General features: G+C 37.2%; 2 protein-coding genes across 3 annotated transcripts in view; one reads left to right on the forward strand and one right to left on the reverse strand.

Moving 5' to 3' along the window:
- Positions 1 to 6,089, reverse strand: part of khdrbs2 (KH domain containing, RNA binding, signal transduction associated 2) — a 61,339-nt gene extending 55,250 nt beyond the window's left edge. The window contains exon 1 of the mRNA XM_053333131.1: positions 5,999 to 6,089. Within this exon, the coding sequence (XP_053189106.1) occupies positions 5,999 to 6,089 (91 nt within the window). The remainder of the gene's footprint in view (positions 1 to 5,998) is intronic.
- Positions 6,090 to 10,748: 4,659 nt separating this feature from the next.
- Positions 10,749 to 17,172, forward strand: si:dkey-103j14.5 (isoaspartyl peptidase/L-asparaginase). 2 transcript variants are annotated; one of them, XM_053332553.1, is made up of 7 exons: positions 10,749 to 10,822; positions 11,943 to 12,129; positions 13,443 to 13,585; positions 13,936 to 14,099; positions 14,768 to 14,886; positions 15,651 to 15,761; positions 15,936 to 17,172. In XM_053332553.1, exons 2-7 carry the CDS (start codon positions 11,943 to 11,945, stop codon positions 16,142 to 16,144), a joined length of 933 nt encoding a protein of 310 aa, XP_053188528.1. In that variant the 5' UTR covers positions 10,749 to 10,822; the 3' UTR covers positions 16,145 to 17,172. The 2 variants fall into 2 exon arrangements, with proteins under 2 accessions (XP_053188528.1, XP_053188529.1); XM_053332554.1 differs by having other exon boundaries at positions 10,779 to 10,835.
- Positions 17,173 to 17,548: the final 376 nt, after the last annotated feature.

The following is a 17,548-nucleotide window of genomic DNA, read 5'->3' on the forward strand; positions in this document are numbered from 1 at the left end:
AATATGTGGTTAATCAATATTGCAACTTGTGTTTCCTCAATGGTTCCCAATGGATTGATGAAAGTGGCATTAGAGACAGAAATTAGTGAATATTCAATTTATAAGCATGTCATTTTCAGAAGGGATATACAATGATCTCCCTTTTTTATTTCAGTTTTTCTCTCCACACAAAGACTTAAATTAGTAATCAATGGAGTCCCTCCAAAGAGTGCCAAGGATATGTTTTCTTTCAAAACACACTATAAAAATGTTTACAACTCTTTGTCAGGCAGCTGTTGCTCTTCTTCTGCCTTATTGGCTTGTTGACTGCTGCTTCTGTTTTCTCTTGGTCTTATCAGCTGTGATAATTGCATTTCGGGTGTTGTCCTTTTTTTAAAATATGGCTCAGACCCAAAATTCTAGAAAGAGACTGAACTAAGAATAAAAAGACTGCAAAGATGCCCAAGCCACAAGCCAAGCCACACCATTTGCAGTTTGAATATATTATTTTTGTAATCTCCTATTTTGATCATGTAGTTAAACTTTTCGAAAGACTAGAGCTCCATACATCTAAATCTGCAGACTGCCATTGAATGCACTGACTCTAGGACACCTCCCTGCTGTATGTGTTCACTACAAGCCTCAACTAAGTCTGAGACTGGATTCACCCTCCTGAAAGCAGTGAACCAAAGTGCTTCACTGAACCTGCTGCAGCCTTCTCATCTGGCTGTCACTCTGGTGACCTGAAGTTCCCTGAGTCTGCTTCGCCTTGCACAGTGCTTTCCAGGAAGTTTCCCTCAGCATCAGCCCTTTGTCACCAAGGAAACAGTAGGGAAACCATCTACCATGCTTCTTTCTCAGAGTTGATGCAATATTTTTACTGGCTGTAAAGTCATGTTATCACTGCCTTTTCTCATTTCACAAAATGAAGTTTTGTTTATTTATTCTATTTTCATATATTATAATGTATTTTGACAGTTACGTCTGGACATATGCTTGGCATGGAAGAATTGTGATGGAGTGCCTCCTCCAAAAAGCAAAGGAACATTGTTGCACATTCAAGTTTTTCAGAGCAGGTAAAGGTGTCAGGAAACAATGGCTAATGAATACCATATTGTATCATTGCAGGAAAATTAAATACAAGATTTCATTTTCGACCAAAAATCCGATTCAAAGCATTTTATCATAAATAGCGGAAAGGAGATCGTGAAAGCAATGCAACACTGGTGCCTAACCCAACTCAAATGGGGGATGTTGTGGTTCGTGGTCAGTTTCTTAACCCTTAAGTTTCAATGGCGTCCCATAAAAAGATTTATAATGAAATGAATCACTAAAATTAAATTGGTAATTTTTCCAAGTTGCCCCTCCAATTCACTGTGTTGAATATAGTTGTGATGTTCTGCTGTTCTGATGGAGGTCATTTCAAATATGTTCCTAATAACTGAATTGAAAGTGATTTTTAAAGCTACTGGTACTCCTGTACTTGTCCCTCATTTTGCCTGTTTTTAAAAATCCCATTCCTTCCTTTTAATCTACTATTTCTCAGTTTAGAACTTTCCAATTATATGTGAACATTCAAGAGGCACAGAAATATAATCTGATATCTAATATCTATTGCCTGAGTGCTGTAGCTTTGGCTCATCCTCTCATTTTTGTTGCTTGAAATGCTTGTGACCTTGGAGTTTAATCATATTCGACCCATGCACTCATTGTAAGTCACTCTTGATAAGAGTGTTGGCTAAATGCTGAAAATGTAATGCAACATCTCACTTTCCTGAAATGGAATTTTTGTGTCCTTTTGATAGGTCGTACTACATGGGGTGGTGTTTATCTGTCGCTACGAGTTGGGTCATTGCTGGATACTGAACTGAAGATGTGATCAACAATTTATAATTTATGGCAGGAAATGCACTCAAGTGAAGCATCATCCAGATCAAATTTCTGAATATAAGGTAAGGCATGTCTCTTTTTTAAAGTTACACCTTCAGAAGTGACAAGCACTGAGCAGGCAACTTGTATGTATTTGTTTATGTGTTCAGGAACACCTACACTCTTGCAATATATGACAATTATATTGCACACCATGCAAAAAGCAGCAACCCAACATCTCACATACAGTATTCACAGAGCAACTGATATCACCTTTACAGCAGGGCTGCAACTGCCAATTATTATCATTACAAATGACCTGTTTGGTCTATAAAATGTCAGAAAATGGTGAACAATATCGATTGCCTAAAGCTCAAGGTGCAAACTAAAATGTCTTGCTCTGTCCTGACAGTCCAAAACACAAAGATATGTAGTTTACTATCACAGAAGATTAAATTAACATGGAAATATGCACACTTAATAAGCTGCAACCAGAGGATTTTAGTATTTTTTGTTAACAAATGAGTAGAACTAGAATTGTGACATTACACTGACACAGTACATTGCACAGGTTTCTGCATTCTCTTATTCATTTTAATCACTGTCAAGTAAAAGAGTCATTATTTGAGCATCAGTGCCACAGAATGTTTTTTATTCTAGTCTATTCTGTTATATGGATTAGTCTAGTATAGACTGTAGTAGGCTAAAAAAATGCCTAATTTGTTTATTGGTCCTTTCACATGTAAAGTAGTAGGTGGAAAACTGATTTACAATTCATGCAGGCAAAAACTCTCATTAACTGCTGGTCACCTCCTCCTACTGGGTGGATTGTATGTGTAAACATGACAACCACAGGAAATGACAGCTCAGTGTTCAAAAAGAAGAATGACTAAATGTAGGGAAGAAAACAAGCATGATGGATACAAAACTCGGATAAGATGTGGATTAAGGGGTGTTTTTAGCTCACACAATGTGGTGCTTCACATCAAAGGCAGTTTAAGCTGAGATCCAAAGGACATTAAACTGGCAAGATCATCAAATTCCTTAAGTGAAAACACTGTAGTAATGTTAATAGATTCAAGGCTTTTCTAATGCCCTTGCTCCCTTATGGTTTACCTGAAATGTGCCATCATGACGTTGTTCCTCCTCTACATATACTCATTTTTAATTCAGAGGTGCCTATCATAAAAATATGCAGATGTGTTTGTATTGTCATTGTGTCTGTCATTTGTGAGGGTGATGCCATGCCTCATGAGCAAAAATGTCAGCACACTTGCCAAACTTGCCTCCTTGTCAATCAATTGCCTCCAGTCTCTGTCTGCTTTGCTTTTTCCCTTATTAAAAATTCCTTTGGTTGTGTGGGCAGGACCGCGATATTCGGCATGTAGGCAAACCCCTCAATGAAAACCACTGGGATCTGTTAAAGGCTTCCTTTTTTGGTCTCTAACTTCACATCACTTTTTAAACAACTACGCTTTTCTTTAGTTAGAGGCAAAGTAAAGTGAAACACATAAAGGAGCTGATTTCGTCTGTCAATTTGGGTTCACACTTAATTTAAATGAGCTTACTTAGTATCAAATAAGGAACAGTTTCTGGTGGATTGTATGATTCTCTTAAAGTGGAAACTAGACCGTTGGACAGCTAAAGTTGCATCAATTTTATTTGAACTTATTCAAATAATATTCACTGTTATTGTTACTTTGAAGAAACCCTCCCATCTGAAAAAGAATTACCCCTAATGGAGCTCGAAGGAAAGAGCTTTGTCTCAAACAGCTTTAAATGCTCAAATAAAGACACATGAATTTCAGAGGCAACATCATTTAAATATATAAGTAATTCATTTCATAAATATGGAGCTGATAGCTGAGAGCGCAGTAAATCCATGCTATGCTATTTACAATTGTATGCGATGTGAATAATGCAGGATTACATGCTGTGCTATTTAGTGATAAATCGCTGTGAATCTATAAATCTGCAAACACAGTTTATCTTGCTGTCCACTGATATGCATGACTGTGAATTATCCATGAACACAGACTGACAAAACGATAACAAAGCAGTTAAAATTATGAGCATTATTTCACATGGTGCCCAAGGCTGATTATGTCAGAGTTGACATTATGACACTGACAGTTTATCATACTGATTGTCCTCTGTTTTGTGTGATGCATACAATCTTCTGTGTTGATTTTGCAAACTGGAATTGTTTTTGCAAAAATAAATGTTAATCTATCGCAGTGTTTTACAGTGTGTTATACTGTATTGCTGACTGCACTATATTGTATATTATAGGGAACTGTAAGTGAGGTGAGCACCCAACTATGCATGAAATGAACCAAAGGCCACCTAAAACTGGATATCTGTTATCAAGTGGTCTATAACAATTCACAAAAACTGATTTAACTCAAATAAATAAATAAATAAATAACAAAACATGACGGTACTTAAGTAAACACATAACACCATTTTACACACTAATTGCTGTATGCTGTGCCAGGTATGATAAGGACAACATTTTTGTTTATATCCTGGCTATGTGAGTCAGCCTTTAGTAAATTTGGCAACAGTGCAGTGTGTGACAGATGATCCCATTTGCATCACAGTTAGCGACAAGAGCGGGACTGTCAGGTGTCTCATCAACACATTTCAACAGGAAATTGGACACTTCCATTTAATCCCAGAGGAGGACTGAAAGTGTTGTCTGTGTGAAATGCATTTAATATTTAACGGTCCAGTTGATTGTGATCTTTGAGTTAAGCTCTGTTCAACATGATGATATATATGCAGAGTACATGTTAACATACTGTACAGACTTAACATTTTTCTTAAGGGCTTATACTTTGTTTTGACACATGGGTAGTCTTGTCTGAATGTGGGCTAAGCACCTTTGGGTGTATGTTGACACTTCAATAAAAGTATTCATTCATTCATCCATTTACCATAGTGCAATGTTACTCAAACCTTTTCTAGGATTATTTCTACCCACCATGTACCATTAGGGCTTGAAAGAGGAAAAAATATGGATTTACACTGGCAAATTCTGAACAAACCAAGCTGAGCACTTGTGTTCACTTCACAGACACAAGTTTCCCATCAGAAGTGACACATTCTCAGTATGGGAATGAGACCCATGCTACCTGCAGTCAGTGTGAAGTCCATTAAATGCTTCACGCTCAAGTTGATTATACTGTTCTGCAAGACATAATGTTAAGTCAGAGGAACGACAGTAGAACATCCGTCTCTTTGGCATCTAGTCTCTTCTGTGTTCTTCATGGCAGTTATCACTTTATTTTATTATGTAAACAGGAGATTCTGATGCTGGTCACCTAAATATTTCAATAAACAGATTTCTTAAGCATACTACTCCTACTCTACAAATCCTTTACATTTGAGCCTGCACTGTATCTCTCAGAGGTACTTGTAATAATATCAAACTGTTAAGATTCATGTAGAAAGATGAAAAGTCATGGAAGATGTCAAGTTTCCCAGAAAAGTCCTTTCTGATAATATGCACTTTGTCTTTATCAGATAAAGAAATAAAAATACAGTAATTTGATCTGAAATAACATTGTTTACAAAACAAATAAAGTCAACCACCCTCTGGGCTGAATAGACAACAGCTGGCAGGACTATGTATTTATCTAACAGCACAGTCTAAATCCAATCAATCCTACAATTAAAGCAATTAGTCTTTTCACCGTTTTCATCCAGAGGCCATACAGCACTGCTCTGTGAACATTTTCCATTTGTTTTCTGGGTGTTGCGTGCCAGTGCTTGACCTTGGAGGGCAGTTGGAGTAAGAAGCCACAGAGGAAGGTGGGGGGTGGGAGGGGGGTTTCTCTATGAATTTAAACACACTTTACTTTCTGTGCCCACTGTATTGTACAGGTCCTCACTTAATGCTGAAAAAGTTCTACTACACAGAAGCCAAAAAGCAATTCTCCCAATAAACAAGACACAGTATATTCACTGCCACCCAGCAAGCGTTAGGAGTCAAGGACAATGTTTGAAAATAAGCTCATACTATAGGTCACTGTACTTCCCCCCAAAAGGCTATGCAATGGTGTTTTTGTTCGCAGGTGAATATGGTGAATCGCTGATAGAAATCTTTAACGCTCAGAGTAGATTTGCTTAAAAAAAAATTACTTACCTTCTGCAAGCAGGCGCACCGCATGCACAAAGGTGGGGTCCAAGCTGTTTTTCTCGGCCACCAGCTCAGGTAAGTGTTTATCTGGATGCATTATTATTAATACAGCGGACCTCTTCACCGGCCGTGCAGGTGAGACGACAGGAGTGCTGAGCGTCGGAATGCAACTATAACCCTTCCCGCTCCTATTGTCGGGTTGCTGTAGTCTATCAGTCCTTATGAGCACCACGAGCAAAGAAAGAAAAAAGAAAGAAAAAAAAAAGAAAAAAAATAGTCGTCCCAGGTCTCCAAGATGCTTGACTGGAGGCTGAGTTGTGGTTCAGAGGTGTGAGCCCATCTCTCCCAACGCTGCCTGCTGCCTCTCCTCGGCACCCCGCCAGACTGGGTCTGCAGACCGCGCTGCTCCCCGCCCCTCAGCAACATTATTGGCCATGCTCTGGGACTGGCGCTGCTGGAAATCAAAGACGCTCCCCGCTGAGCGCATACCAAGCGGACCATGTGCTTGAAGGGAATGAATAAAAGAAGTTAAGGTTGCACCTGGTCAGGGCTCCATTGTAGATTCAGTTGTTTTTTATGGAAGTATTATTCAGCTTATGTTTCAAATACTCTCGTATGAAAAATACATCCATACATTAGACTCCTACAGTAGCTCTACATAGTCATATACTGTTAGATCTTAGCTATAGAAGTTACTGTAAACTCATAGCCAAACTGTAAGTCAATTTAAGAGCTTAATATAAGGTTATGGTTTTAGTCAAGGGGTTTTAAAGGCTGCCAGCAGAACTTGAGTTATAGCTCATTTTGATAACATATAACTAAATAAGTAATGTCTAAGCGATAACACTAGCAAACGTTTCATCTCCAGTGAGTTTCTCAAGGCAAACTATATTATAAGTTCCTTGAATCCCCAAGTTTCCAAAGTTCACCACAGTGCACCTTGTTCTTCTGGAAAACAGTTAAAAATAGCTTTACATGTAAATCTGCAGTGAAGTCTGAAGGCCAAAAACCCTTGTCTGGTTTCTGTGCCGCTGTCCATGGTACTGAATACTGCCTGCATGCCTGAGATGTACTAGCTATTTATTTGTGCATGATACAGTATATGTTTATTTCTGATGCTCAATATACTGTTTTTTATTACATGTAGTCTAGATTAAAGTAAACTAAGAGGATACAATACATCAAATATTATTTATGTATCCAGCATCTCTGTTTAACAGTCCAGAAATATGTTATATGTCTTGTATTCTGTTTGCTGTCGACTTTACTTTAGTTAATATATGATTATTTAAGTTTTCACTCATTTGTTTTGTCTTAGTTGGTCTCAAAGAATTTGTAACCCTATCCCAATTTCAGTCTCATCCCAATTACTGTTGAATTATTTGGTACAGTACAGCTGCAGCATTGTGTGTCCTTTTGGGGACAAATTACGTCTTCAAAAAAAAAAATCAATTTTGTTTTAGATCTCCATTTAAAAAAGGTCACACAAAAGACACTGTTTGTTTCAAATGTTACATCGTGGCTTTAATTTTATACCAAAGCAAATATGTATACTGTAGCCATACAAAGTATTCTGATACAAGAAGATTAACCTACATTATTATTTGTTGGCTAGTAAAAGAGCAGAGCTGTAGTTCCTGATAACATTAAATGACACTGGTCCCAAACAGTATGAGAGTCAGGATAATGTTTTAAGATAAGATTTTCACCTCATGTCCCCTAAATGAAGTGGGATGGCCTAGTTCAGGCTAAATGGGATCAAGTTTTTTCTTGCTTGTAAAGTGAATTACACGACAGTACCTTTGGAAGCAATGTCAGTGGTGTCAGAAATGTAAGCACTTTCAGAGACAGCATCCAATATGCAATGCCTCTCCTGTACCCTAGCTATGATATTGACTTGAGTCCTAAAGTAATATGCAGTGCAGCACGCTGGCTGCTTTACGTACTCACAAATGAGTTCTGAGCAGACGAGGCTGGTGAATGACCAATTACAACTATTTGACCTTTAGAGTTGATGCAGACTGCACTGATCAGAATCATAAACACTGTGGGAAAATTACACACACTGGTATTAACTGAATAAACATGCTTTATAATATGGTGAAAATGACACATCTTTAACCCTTTCCTACATGAGTTTTTTTTTTGCATGGATTGTGTTTTTATTTCTCTTAAGGCAAGAAAATAAAATGTTAACTTAATTTCCCCCCAATCAAATTACATTACATTACATTATAATAACATAAATCAACTGATACAGATGAAGTGGTAGTGTATGGGATGATGCAGTGTCCACTGTGGTGGCTGAAGTGCAGCCATGCCATAAAAATCCATGCATATATAACAAATCAGCTTTTGAATAGCTGTCCACTGTAGTGACCACTATGACTGAAAGGGTTAAAGTCATCGTCATGTAATGAGACACAACTATATTTGTCTGTAAATATTGTTCATTTAGAGGTGTTCAACACATAAAGAACTAATCATAAACAGGAAAATTACCTAATTAAAAAAGCAACAACTATGGACTTTATTCATTCTAAATCTCATTGTAGCTCTCTTTCATTTGACCTCTAAGGTGTCATGTAATTAAATATAAGTATTAAGTATAACATTAGTTTGCTTGGGAGATTTGGAGAGTTTTGCTTTGTGCATCTGTATATGTATTTGGAAAACATCTGATTTAATAGTGTGGCTTTTGCTAATTGCTGTGTCTGCCTATTTCTGGAAAACCAAGCAGGACTATCGTGATGTGTGTCCTCATCAATTCCTTAATTGACGATTGATCTCTTTCTGAAATGAAAGACAACTTTATTTTTCTTCTTCTTTGATAGCCTAAAACAATTATTATGGTTTTGGTGGCCTATGCTGTCTGTGCATTTCATGCTTGCTGAACCTTCACTGATTTCATTCTGCCCCATAAAATGATTTATGACAATGATAATCCTGCTGCTGTTACAGAGGCTACTACTAGTAATGATGACTGTTAATGTGTTTGAATCTTGCAGTCCTGTATGGCTGTATCTTTAAAGTAAATCAGGCAGACTAAAGTAAAAAGCAAACAAATACACATAAACATGGCATTAAAGAAATGCATTTTCAAATTCAACATTTGTTTTAAGCTACATATAAACAGGGACAAAAATACTTAGTTAAAGCAGAGAGAGGAAAACTGCACTTGAAAGAAAGCATATTTCAACCATATATCATAAAATACTACCCCCCTCCTCCCAGTTGATTTGATAGATTCTTACTGCTCTCTAGTGGTCAAAGTACAGCAGTGCATATTTCACTGGTGTTTTTCAAGGATTTCATTCAATTCCTTTCAATAATTTATAAAAGTGAAATTCCAGTTTAAGTACAATCTTGTGCTAAACTAACAGGTCTCTGTGTGCATCTTATTAGTAATACTTACATGAGAGTATGAGAGTTTAGGAATGTTATTTTGCATGAATACACTTTATTTATTAGCATTATTCTGTGTGAAGAATGAAGATTAGCACTGAGGGTGATGATGACAGATAAGGTGCTGGTTTGCATTGTCCACACCTGTCTGTCTGTTCTATGTTTTGTATCTTTGAAAAACATTAACAAACTCTAAAAACACCATTTACCAAAATCTTCTTCAACACTTCTTTATTATTCCAGTCAGCTTTTCTGCTAGAGGCTCCACTGCCAGATCAATGATTAACAAGATCAGCAATACATTTAGCCATTCAGTTTAGTGATTTATCTATTATTTACAGATGACTTGAAGGTGGTGGAACATGCTACTGTGCAGTTTGCATAGGTAGGAGGCCTAGACATTTCTCAGAACAAATATCATTTGATATTCCAAAGCAGACAAAGCACAAATGGAACAAAAACATTGATGATAGCTGGATCCTATGTTGCTTTTCCAAATTCATAATAGTGGTATAGGACATTAGGTTCACTAGTAGGCCTACTGTAGTGCCTCTATGGAGACGCACCATTATTAATGTTATTACTTCCACCTGTGCATTTCTTTCTATGACAAGTCAAAATATCTTATATGAAAAAGGTCCATTGTTAACTCTTTTCTCCTTTTGACCCATGTTAGCCTGCCTTTGTCGAGCACTGCAAAATAACCATAAACTGTGTTTTCAAGCTATTTGTTTAAAATAAAACTGTGTAAAAATTGATTTAGTTTGATGTAGTTTTTGATGACTACATCAAAATAAACAGACACTGCCCAATGACCTCCCATGTGTGAAGCTCAGTGGGATTCTTAGTGCCAAAAGTGTTTGTGCAAAGGGTGGAGCAGGTGAAGCAAGTCCAGACTAGGAAGCTCCACTCACTGCGTGACAGCTAAAGTTAATGAAACAATGCCCCCCCCCCCCCCCCCCCCCCTCTCTCTCTCTCTCACACACACACACACACACACACACAAATATTTCCAATCTGACACTACAATGCATAATTATCTATTTTGTTGCATATTTTCACACACCCAGAAAATAGAAAATAAGAAGTCTTAGGAATGGAAAACTCACCGGTTTTTCTATTGTAATTGTCTAATTGTATGATATTATATGTATGTATATGTAGCTATGTATATGAGAGGAACTATACGCGACTTTTTTTTCTCTATGATGGCAAAGTCACGCCCTACCAATAACCAATCACACTCCTTGTCCCTACATCTAACCAATCCAACCACCGACGGCAACGAGTACTAGCCAATCAGAGGCAGAGTAGGGCGGGTCATGACTTTGCCATCCTAGGAAAAAAATGTGTAAAAATATTCCGTGAGTCACGTGACTATGGCGGAGCGAATGTCCAACAGGAATAAGTGAAGATCAGGAAGAGGTTAGTAAGAAAAGTAAGAAAAGTCAACATGTGTCTTCCTAATGAGTGAAGTGTGATTCAAACAGGTGTGCATGATGACAGACAGCTGCTGTGCGGTTCACGACTTAAGTGTGATCAGCATTGAAAATATAGATCCATTTAAGTTAGTGTTTATGAAAGTGTCGCTTACGTACATCTTCGTACTTACAATCCTGTCGCAATGTTTATATGGAGGTTTTGGTTAAAAAATCATGATATTTGGTTTTGTCCATATTGTTCAGTCCTGGCTTATACAGTTTAATACTGAGCTTACAAAGTGTGTTTATTTAATTATAAGGGGTTGAAAAGATGCAATTCCTTTTGATGGGAGTAAAGTGGAAAGGGGGGGGAACTACAACGCTGATACAGTAATTATGATTAGGCTACAGTTGGTTAATTGGAAATAATTATAAATGTGTTAATTTGCAGAGGAAATCACAATAATGTAAACATTTGATTAAATAATGCAAATAAAAACGTGTGGCAGCAGTACTACTCCCCCTCTCTTATTTTCGGAGCACTTTTTGTCCATGTTAGCTCAAAAGTTGAGTTTTAAAAATGAATTCCTGACCTTGGAAACAGTAGTTGACAAAACCTTACTTTAGGATACATTAAATAGCTTCTCTTCTGGAACTTTTGGTCAGAAATGTATGCTGCCTTGACCTTGTGGTGTGAGGAATAGAGCCTGAATTAATCTATAACTGACATGCCTGGCACAAAATCACCATTCATAACCAATTCAAACTAACCTCTCTGACAAAGGTGCAGAGGTTTTATGACCATCGTATAAAGACTTCCCACATTAATTTCCACAGTAATTAAAAATGACTACTTTTGAATAACTGTACATGTTTTTGAATTACATATCCAAAATATGTTTTTTAATGTATTGGTTTTGATTTTGTTACCTGTAGGCTACTTGAATTTCAGCATTGTTTATTGCTCTCATTCACATATAAATGAAATGGAACACTACAAATTGAAGGTCTTGGAGAAGTTTTACTAAACTTGGATGATGATAGAAAATAGATATTAGATATTATATTAGATATCTATTAAATATGTTTTCCCTATTTTGTCTTTTTCTTGCATGAATGTGAAGATGACAGCAGTCGTAGTTGTGCACGGTGGGGCTTGGGCCATACCTGACGATCTCGCCAAGGCCTCTGTTGATGGAGTGAAGGCTGCAGCATGTGTAGGGTTTTCTGTGCTGAAAAGAGGAGGAAGTGCACTGGACGCTGTTGAGTCAGCTGTGAAGGCATTGGAAGATAACACAGTGTTTAATGCAGGTATATAGCATTATTCTTTTATTTTATTACTTTAAAATTTTAGAAACAGAAACTCCCTGTTTCACTTTGATAAATCAAGTAAGCATACTGCTCCCCTCACCTGTCAGCACAGCAGCAAATCACCAGCCTTTTTTTAAATGAATCTTGATCTGCAGCACAATGTCTCCATCTCCTGGTACAGATGCAAATATCCACACACCACCATCTACCTCTGGGTGAGGGAAGGATACGTTGCTGACTTATTATGGGACTCATCCTCATAATCTGGTATTATCCCAGATGGAGTCTGCACCAAAATCTAATCTACGTTTTAGATTACGTCTGGAAACTGTGCTGCCCTGCCTGAACTGTATCCCCCCCGCCCCCTAAATAACATTCAGTAAGACAGATATGAACAACCCAAACTATTGTGCAAAATGACACACTGCTGCTGCTTAAATTCATGTTTGATATTTTGGGGGGATAAGTACAAAAGTCAGTCCAGGACTGACAAAGACAACAACATAATTACAGAACAGAACCTCATGGTCCCTGGATCCCTCCCCACCTCTAAACAACCCCCTGACAAAGCTTAATCCCTGGCCCACATGTCACAATAGGGTAAAATTCATTAAAAGTTGAACCTAAAATCAAATATATATCAGCCTTACATATTTTCAGTCAAAGTCTTTTTTTTATTTTTATTTTTACTAATACCACACACAGAATGATATGGTCCTTCCAGACAATTCTGTGTAAAACTACGATATGGATCTGAGAAGCTGACCACATCCAAATCATACATTTCATGCAATGAGCAATTATTTTGGATGGGTGAAGTATCAGTCACTAGTACTGTGCTGTGTTGCTGCTTCAGTGTTGTTTTGCCTCCACCCTGTGGACATGTATAGATACATGCATGTAACTTACAATTGAATACATAGAAATTGAGGAAAAGTTAGATTGTAATACATTTTTTAAGCTTTTTTGGGCATTTTAAGCTTTTATTACAGACAGTGGAGAGAGGGCAGGAAATAATAGATGCAACAAAGGCCCCTTAATCACTCTGGAAGAAGGTTGTTGCACTTAATGTTTGCTGCATCAACCCCTGAGCTACGGTGGTCCCCCCCAAAATCATTTACCTGAGATTTAATTGACAGATTGATCAAGCTTCTCAGTGTTGGCAAAGGTTTGCACCCCACTATGTGTCCTACAGTTCACAGTTGTTCTAAACACATTACTGGCTCCATCAGCTGTGCACTGAAAGCTCAACCAAACATTTGTCTGAGCTGTTGTTTGTGTTAGTGACTGTGAAATGTGACATGTGATTATAGGGCACGGAGCAGCATTAAATATGGAGGGGGAAGCGGAGCTGGATGCCATCATCATGGATGGAAGGACACTTGCCAGTGGTGCTGTGTCTTCAGTGAAGAACATTGCCAACCCTGTGTCACTGGCACGGGCAGTGATGGAAAAGGTGTTGTCTTAAATAACCGACTTTTGTGGCTATTTAAAAGAAACAATAGCTTCATTGATTATCAGTGGTTAGACAGGAAGTGATTTGGATCATGTTTATAATGCTTAACAAATTTGAGTCCAATGGTCCATTTATCATTCATTAAAAAAAAATTAATTCTAGAGAATAATATACTTTCATTAATAAAATTAAATTGTTGTGTATCAAAAGTTACCAAAAAATCATTATTATTTCTCCTGATAAGTTTGTAATGTTTAGGGAGCTTTAACTGAATTCTCGTGTGAATTCTTGTTATCTGAAGAATTATATGATTTATTCCCATATATGTTTGCTGCCATGGAAAATCTCAGACTGACCACATCATGCTGACAGGGAGAGGAGCTAACCTGTTTGCAGAGAGCATCGGTGTGGTCACGGTTCCCACTGATACCCTGGTTACACAGTATGAGAGAAAAGAATGGGAGAAGCACAAGGGTTATGTTACTGGTGTGATGGAAGATTTCAACTCTCAGTGGTAAGTTTTGACTTTATTTTGATCCCTTTCTGCCTGCATTTACATTTGTTCATAAATTTCAAGGCAACATCCTTTCAGGCTGAACAGCGCTGACACCATTCTGACATGCATAAACTCTCCTTCTTCAGAGAATGCAGAGCATGTCGAAAAACATAATTGTATGCTGTTCTCTTCAAACCACATTAACTGGATTTTTATGTTTACTTTGCCCAAAACTGACAGTAACACTGCAAACCCTTTCATTAACATTTAATCACAATGTGACTTTGACTCCATTAAGCTGAGAGTCATTAAATGTGATGACTTCTAGGTAAATGCCTACTCAATATCAACCAGCCACTTATTCTGGAAAAAATAGAAAAAAAAAATGTCAGAAAATGAGCTCTGCACATTTAAATGCTCGATGCATTTATATTGGACAATAGCGAATGAGAGGACCCGTCAGCTACAATAGTAATAAATACATCCACTTGCTTTGGTGAGTGTGTTGTAGTTTACAGCAGTGAATCCCTTCCTGACATTACATTATTCTGTTCCTTAAAGTTGAAATAGAAAAGCTGCATTGTCTAAGTCAGTGTGAGTAATTTTTAACACTTAACTCATGTACATGTCAAACGTGGTGGATGTATGTATTCTGTATTTCATCATATAACTTTTCCACATTCCAGGGCTCATGATACTGTTGGTGCAGTTGCTGTTGATAGTGCCGGAAATGTGGCATGTGCAACATCAACTGGAGGGATCCGAAATAAAATGGTCGGCAGAGTAGGAGACTCTCCAATTATTGGTATGATTTAATTTATTTGCACTTTCTCAGAAAGCATTTTCACTGTCTGTAACACCATCAACTTCATCTAATATTTGTCTAGTAAATATCATCAACTGCAGTGTCAAATTGCTTTTAGCATTTGTTTAAAAAAGACATCATAATAGTAGCCAGTGTGTGCATATCAGCCTACTGTTCAGCCCTCAGCAATCTGCACTACTCATTTTTTGCAGATATGATCACTTTTGGTTGTACTAGGAAGTGATGGTGATAGTGAAGCCCAGGATAACTATTGGACTCTTAAACACTGTCTCTGCAAAAGATTTTGTAGGATAAATTTGCCACATTTTTCTGTCATCACTCCCTGCTACAGTACCGTGTGACCATTCAGAATAACTGATGTTAGTAACTACATCAGCAATTTAGAAAAAAACATATTAATTGATGTCAGAAAACTGTGATGTGAAGGTTGCAGGCCCAGTTGCCATTTAAGTTATGTTGAGTAATGAATACTGATGCACCAGTAATAAGCTAGAGTTGTGATAATACACAGAGCTTTATCACCCAAGTTCTTACTAAATAATAGGTTTATCTTTTGATGAACCAAATCACATTTTAAAACAGGTGAAGATTTAAGACTAAATGTTTCAATGAAATTATCTTTCAACTCTGTTAACATTCACTGTTTGTTGAGTTCCTCTGTTAAGTGACAACAATGAGTGAAAATTCATTATGCATATTAGAAATACTTTATTTAATGTCCTTTTAAAATGTTTGTAAATAAGGTTGTGGAGGATACGCAGACAATTTCAGTGGTGCAGTGTCTTGTACTGGCCATGGAGAGTCCATCCTTAAAGTCACACTGGCCAGACTCATTCTTTCACATATTGAACAAGGTAAAGTATCACACTTGATGCATTGCTCCTGAATATTTAACCTCATGTATAGCATTTGGGGTTACTTTCAAACTATCTATGTGTTTACAGTGCTTTTGCCAAATTAAATGATCTTGAAGTTTTTAGACCACATGTTCACAAATTTTATTTGTTTGTTGACTATTTCCCACTCAGGTAAATCTGTAGAAGATGCCTCACAGTTGTCCCTGCGCTACATGGGAGAGCGTGTCCGGGGTGCAGGAGGAGCTATTGTAGTTTCTCAATCAGGGCGGTGGGCAGCCACATTTTCAACAGAGCGAATGGCTTGGGCAGCTGTGGAACAAGATGTTCTGTGGTATGGTTTAGACCCAAATGAAAGAATGAAAGAGCAGTTGTCCCAGTAACAATTTTAACAGTTTTTATCCTTATTAGTCATAGTACAGATCCATGCAATAGAGAAATGTATTTAACGTTTTCTACTAATTGTCTATCATTTGTTGTCTGGAGACAAATAATAAATAATTATTAATTAATTATTCTTTATAATCTGTGATATACAGCCTTTATGTGTACAGTGACACATACATTGTAACATGTAGATTATGAATGTTACAGTATACAAGTCTCAAGCTGATAGCTGAATCTCTGTTGCATATTACATATGCACATACATAAAATCAGAGCAAAGAACTGCAGCACTGGTATGAAGTGGATTCTGACCATACTGTACCTTTAAAAAAAATTAACTTAAGCAACTTGTTTGATTAGTGGTTTTCAGTTCTGGGCCTTGGAATGAAGACATCTGCTGGTTTTCAGTGCTGCCATATGCTTAAAGCAGTTAACTAGTGGATAGAATAGAAAGGCTGCTGGCATCCTGGGAGTCTCTCACTTTTAGTAATTGTTTATTTGATTAGTAGATAATTAATAACAAAGACTGAGTTTAAAGCAGAGCCTGTGAAATGTAACTTACTTTTTCCCCCACTAAATGTTTTTCAGTGTCTTAAAAAGTTGTTTGTTGGTGCTCTTCAAGCACCTCTAGTAAAAATGGACTGTTACCAGGTTCTTAACATAACAATGGCCTCATTCATGAGTCTCTACTTCATTGTTGGCCTTGCTGCATCCTTTGAAACAATGGCTGCTCAACCAAGAACAAAACTCCTGCTGTATTGAAGTGTGAATCAGAATTATAATTGGATAGTAGGATCATTTGCTCCCATTGTGACTGTAGATATAGGGGCTGCTCTGAATGGCTGATCTGCCCCTTTATTTAAAAACTGGTTAAAGAGAAAAGCACCAGTTTCATGTTCTTAGACTAGGATGCACCTACAACAATATCACCTCCTAGACTGAACAATTCATGTATTTGTAGAATTTGTTGTAACTTTTTTTTTTTTTTTTTTTTTGTACTAATGTTGCATTAAAATAATATGGGTATACACAAAAAATAATGTTTCTCAAATTGTCACAATTAATTCATGTGCATGTACAATTTTAGTGATTGCATTGTATATTGGGTTACTTAAAAAATATATCTGATTGTGGGATTTTCTAAAATGATTAAAAGTTCACAATTTCTCAAGTCTGTCTTTAAACAATAGCCAGGTGCTCCTAAACACTGAACATTTTGCCCACATTTTGAGCAAACGTGTAATTAAAAATTTGTCAGAAGCTAATGCAAGGCTCCAGCTGAGTTAGTCAAATCAAGTTGATATCTTCCACAGTTACAGACTTTTTTGTGACTGCCCTTTTTGTGTCTTGATGGTTTTGCATGAGAGGACTGGATTTTGTGCCCCATCATTTACATTGAA

Source organism: Scomber japonicus, chromosome 14 (genome assembly GCF_027409825.1).
Source record: "Scomber japonicus isolate fScoJap1 chromosome 14, fScoJap1.pri, whole genome shotgun sequence".
In the NCBI taxonomy this organism is placed as follows: Eukaryota; Metazoa; Chordata; class Actinopteri; order Scombriformes; family Scombridae; genus Scomber; species Scomber japonicus.

Excerpts from the sequence above, each read along its gene's own strand:
- si:dkey-103j14.5 (XM_053332553.1), top strand. The coding sequence starts at position 11,943 with ATGACAGCAGTCGTAGTTGTGCACGGTGGGGCTTGGGCCATACCTGAC. Across the intron at positions 13,586-13,935 it reads CACGGGCAGTGATGGAAAAG|ACTGACCACATCATGCTGAC; the intron begins GTGTTGTCTTAA and ends GGAAAATCTCAG. Across the intron at positions 15,762-15,935 it reads TCTTTCACATATTGAACAAG|GTAAATCTGTAGAAGATGCC; the intron begins GTAAAGTATCAC and ends TTTCCCACTCAG.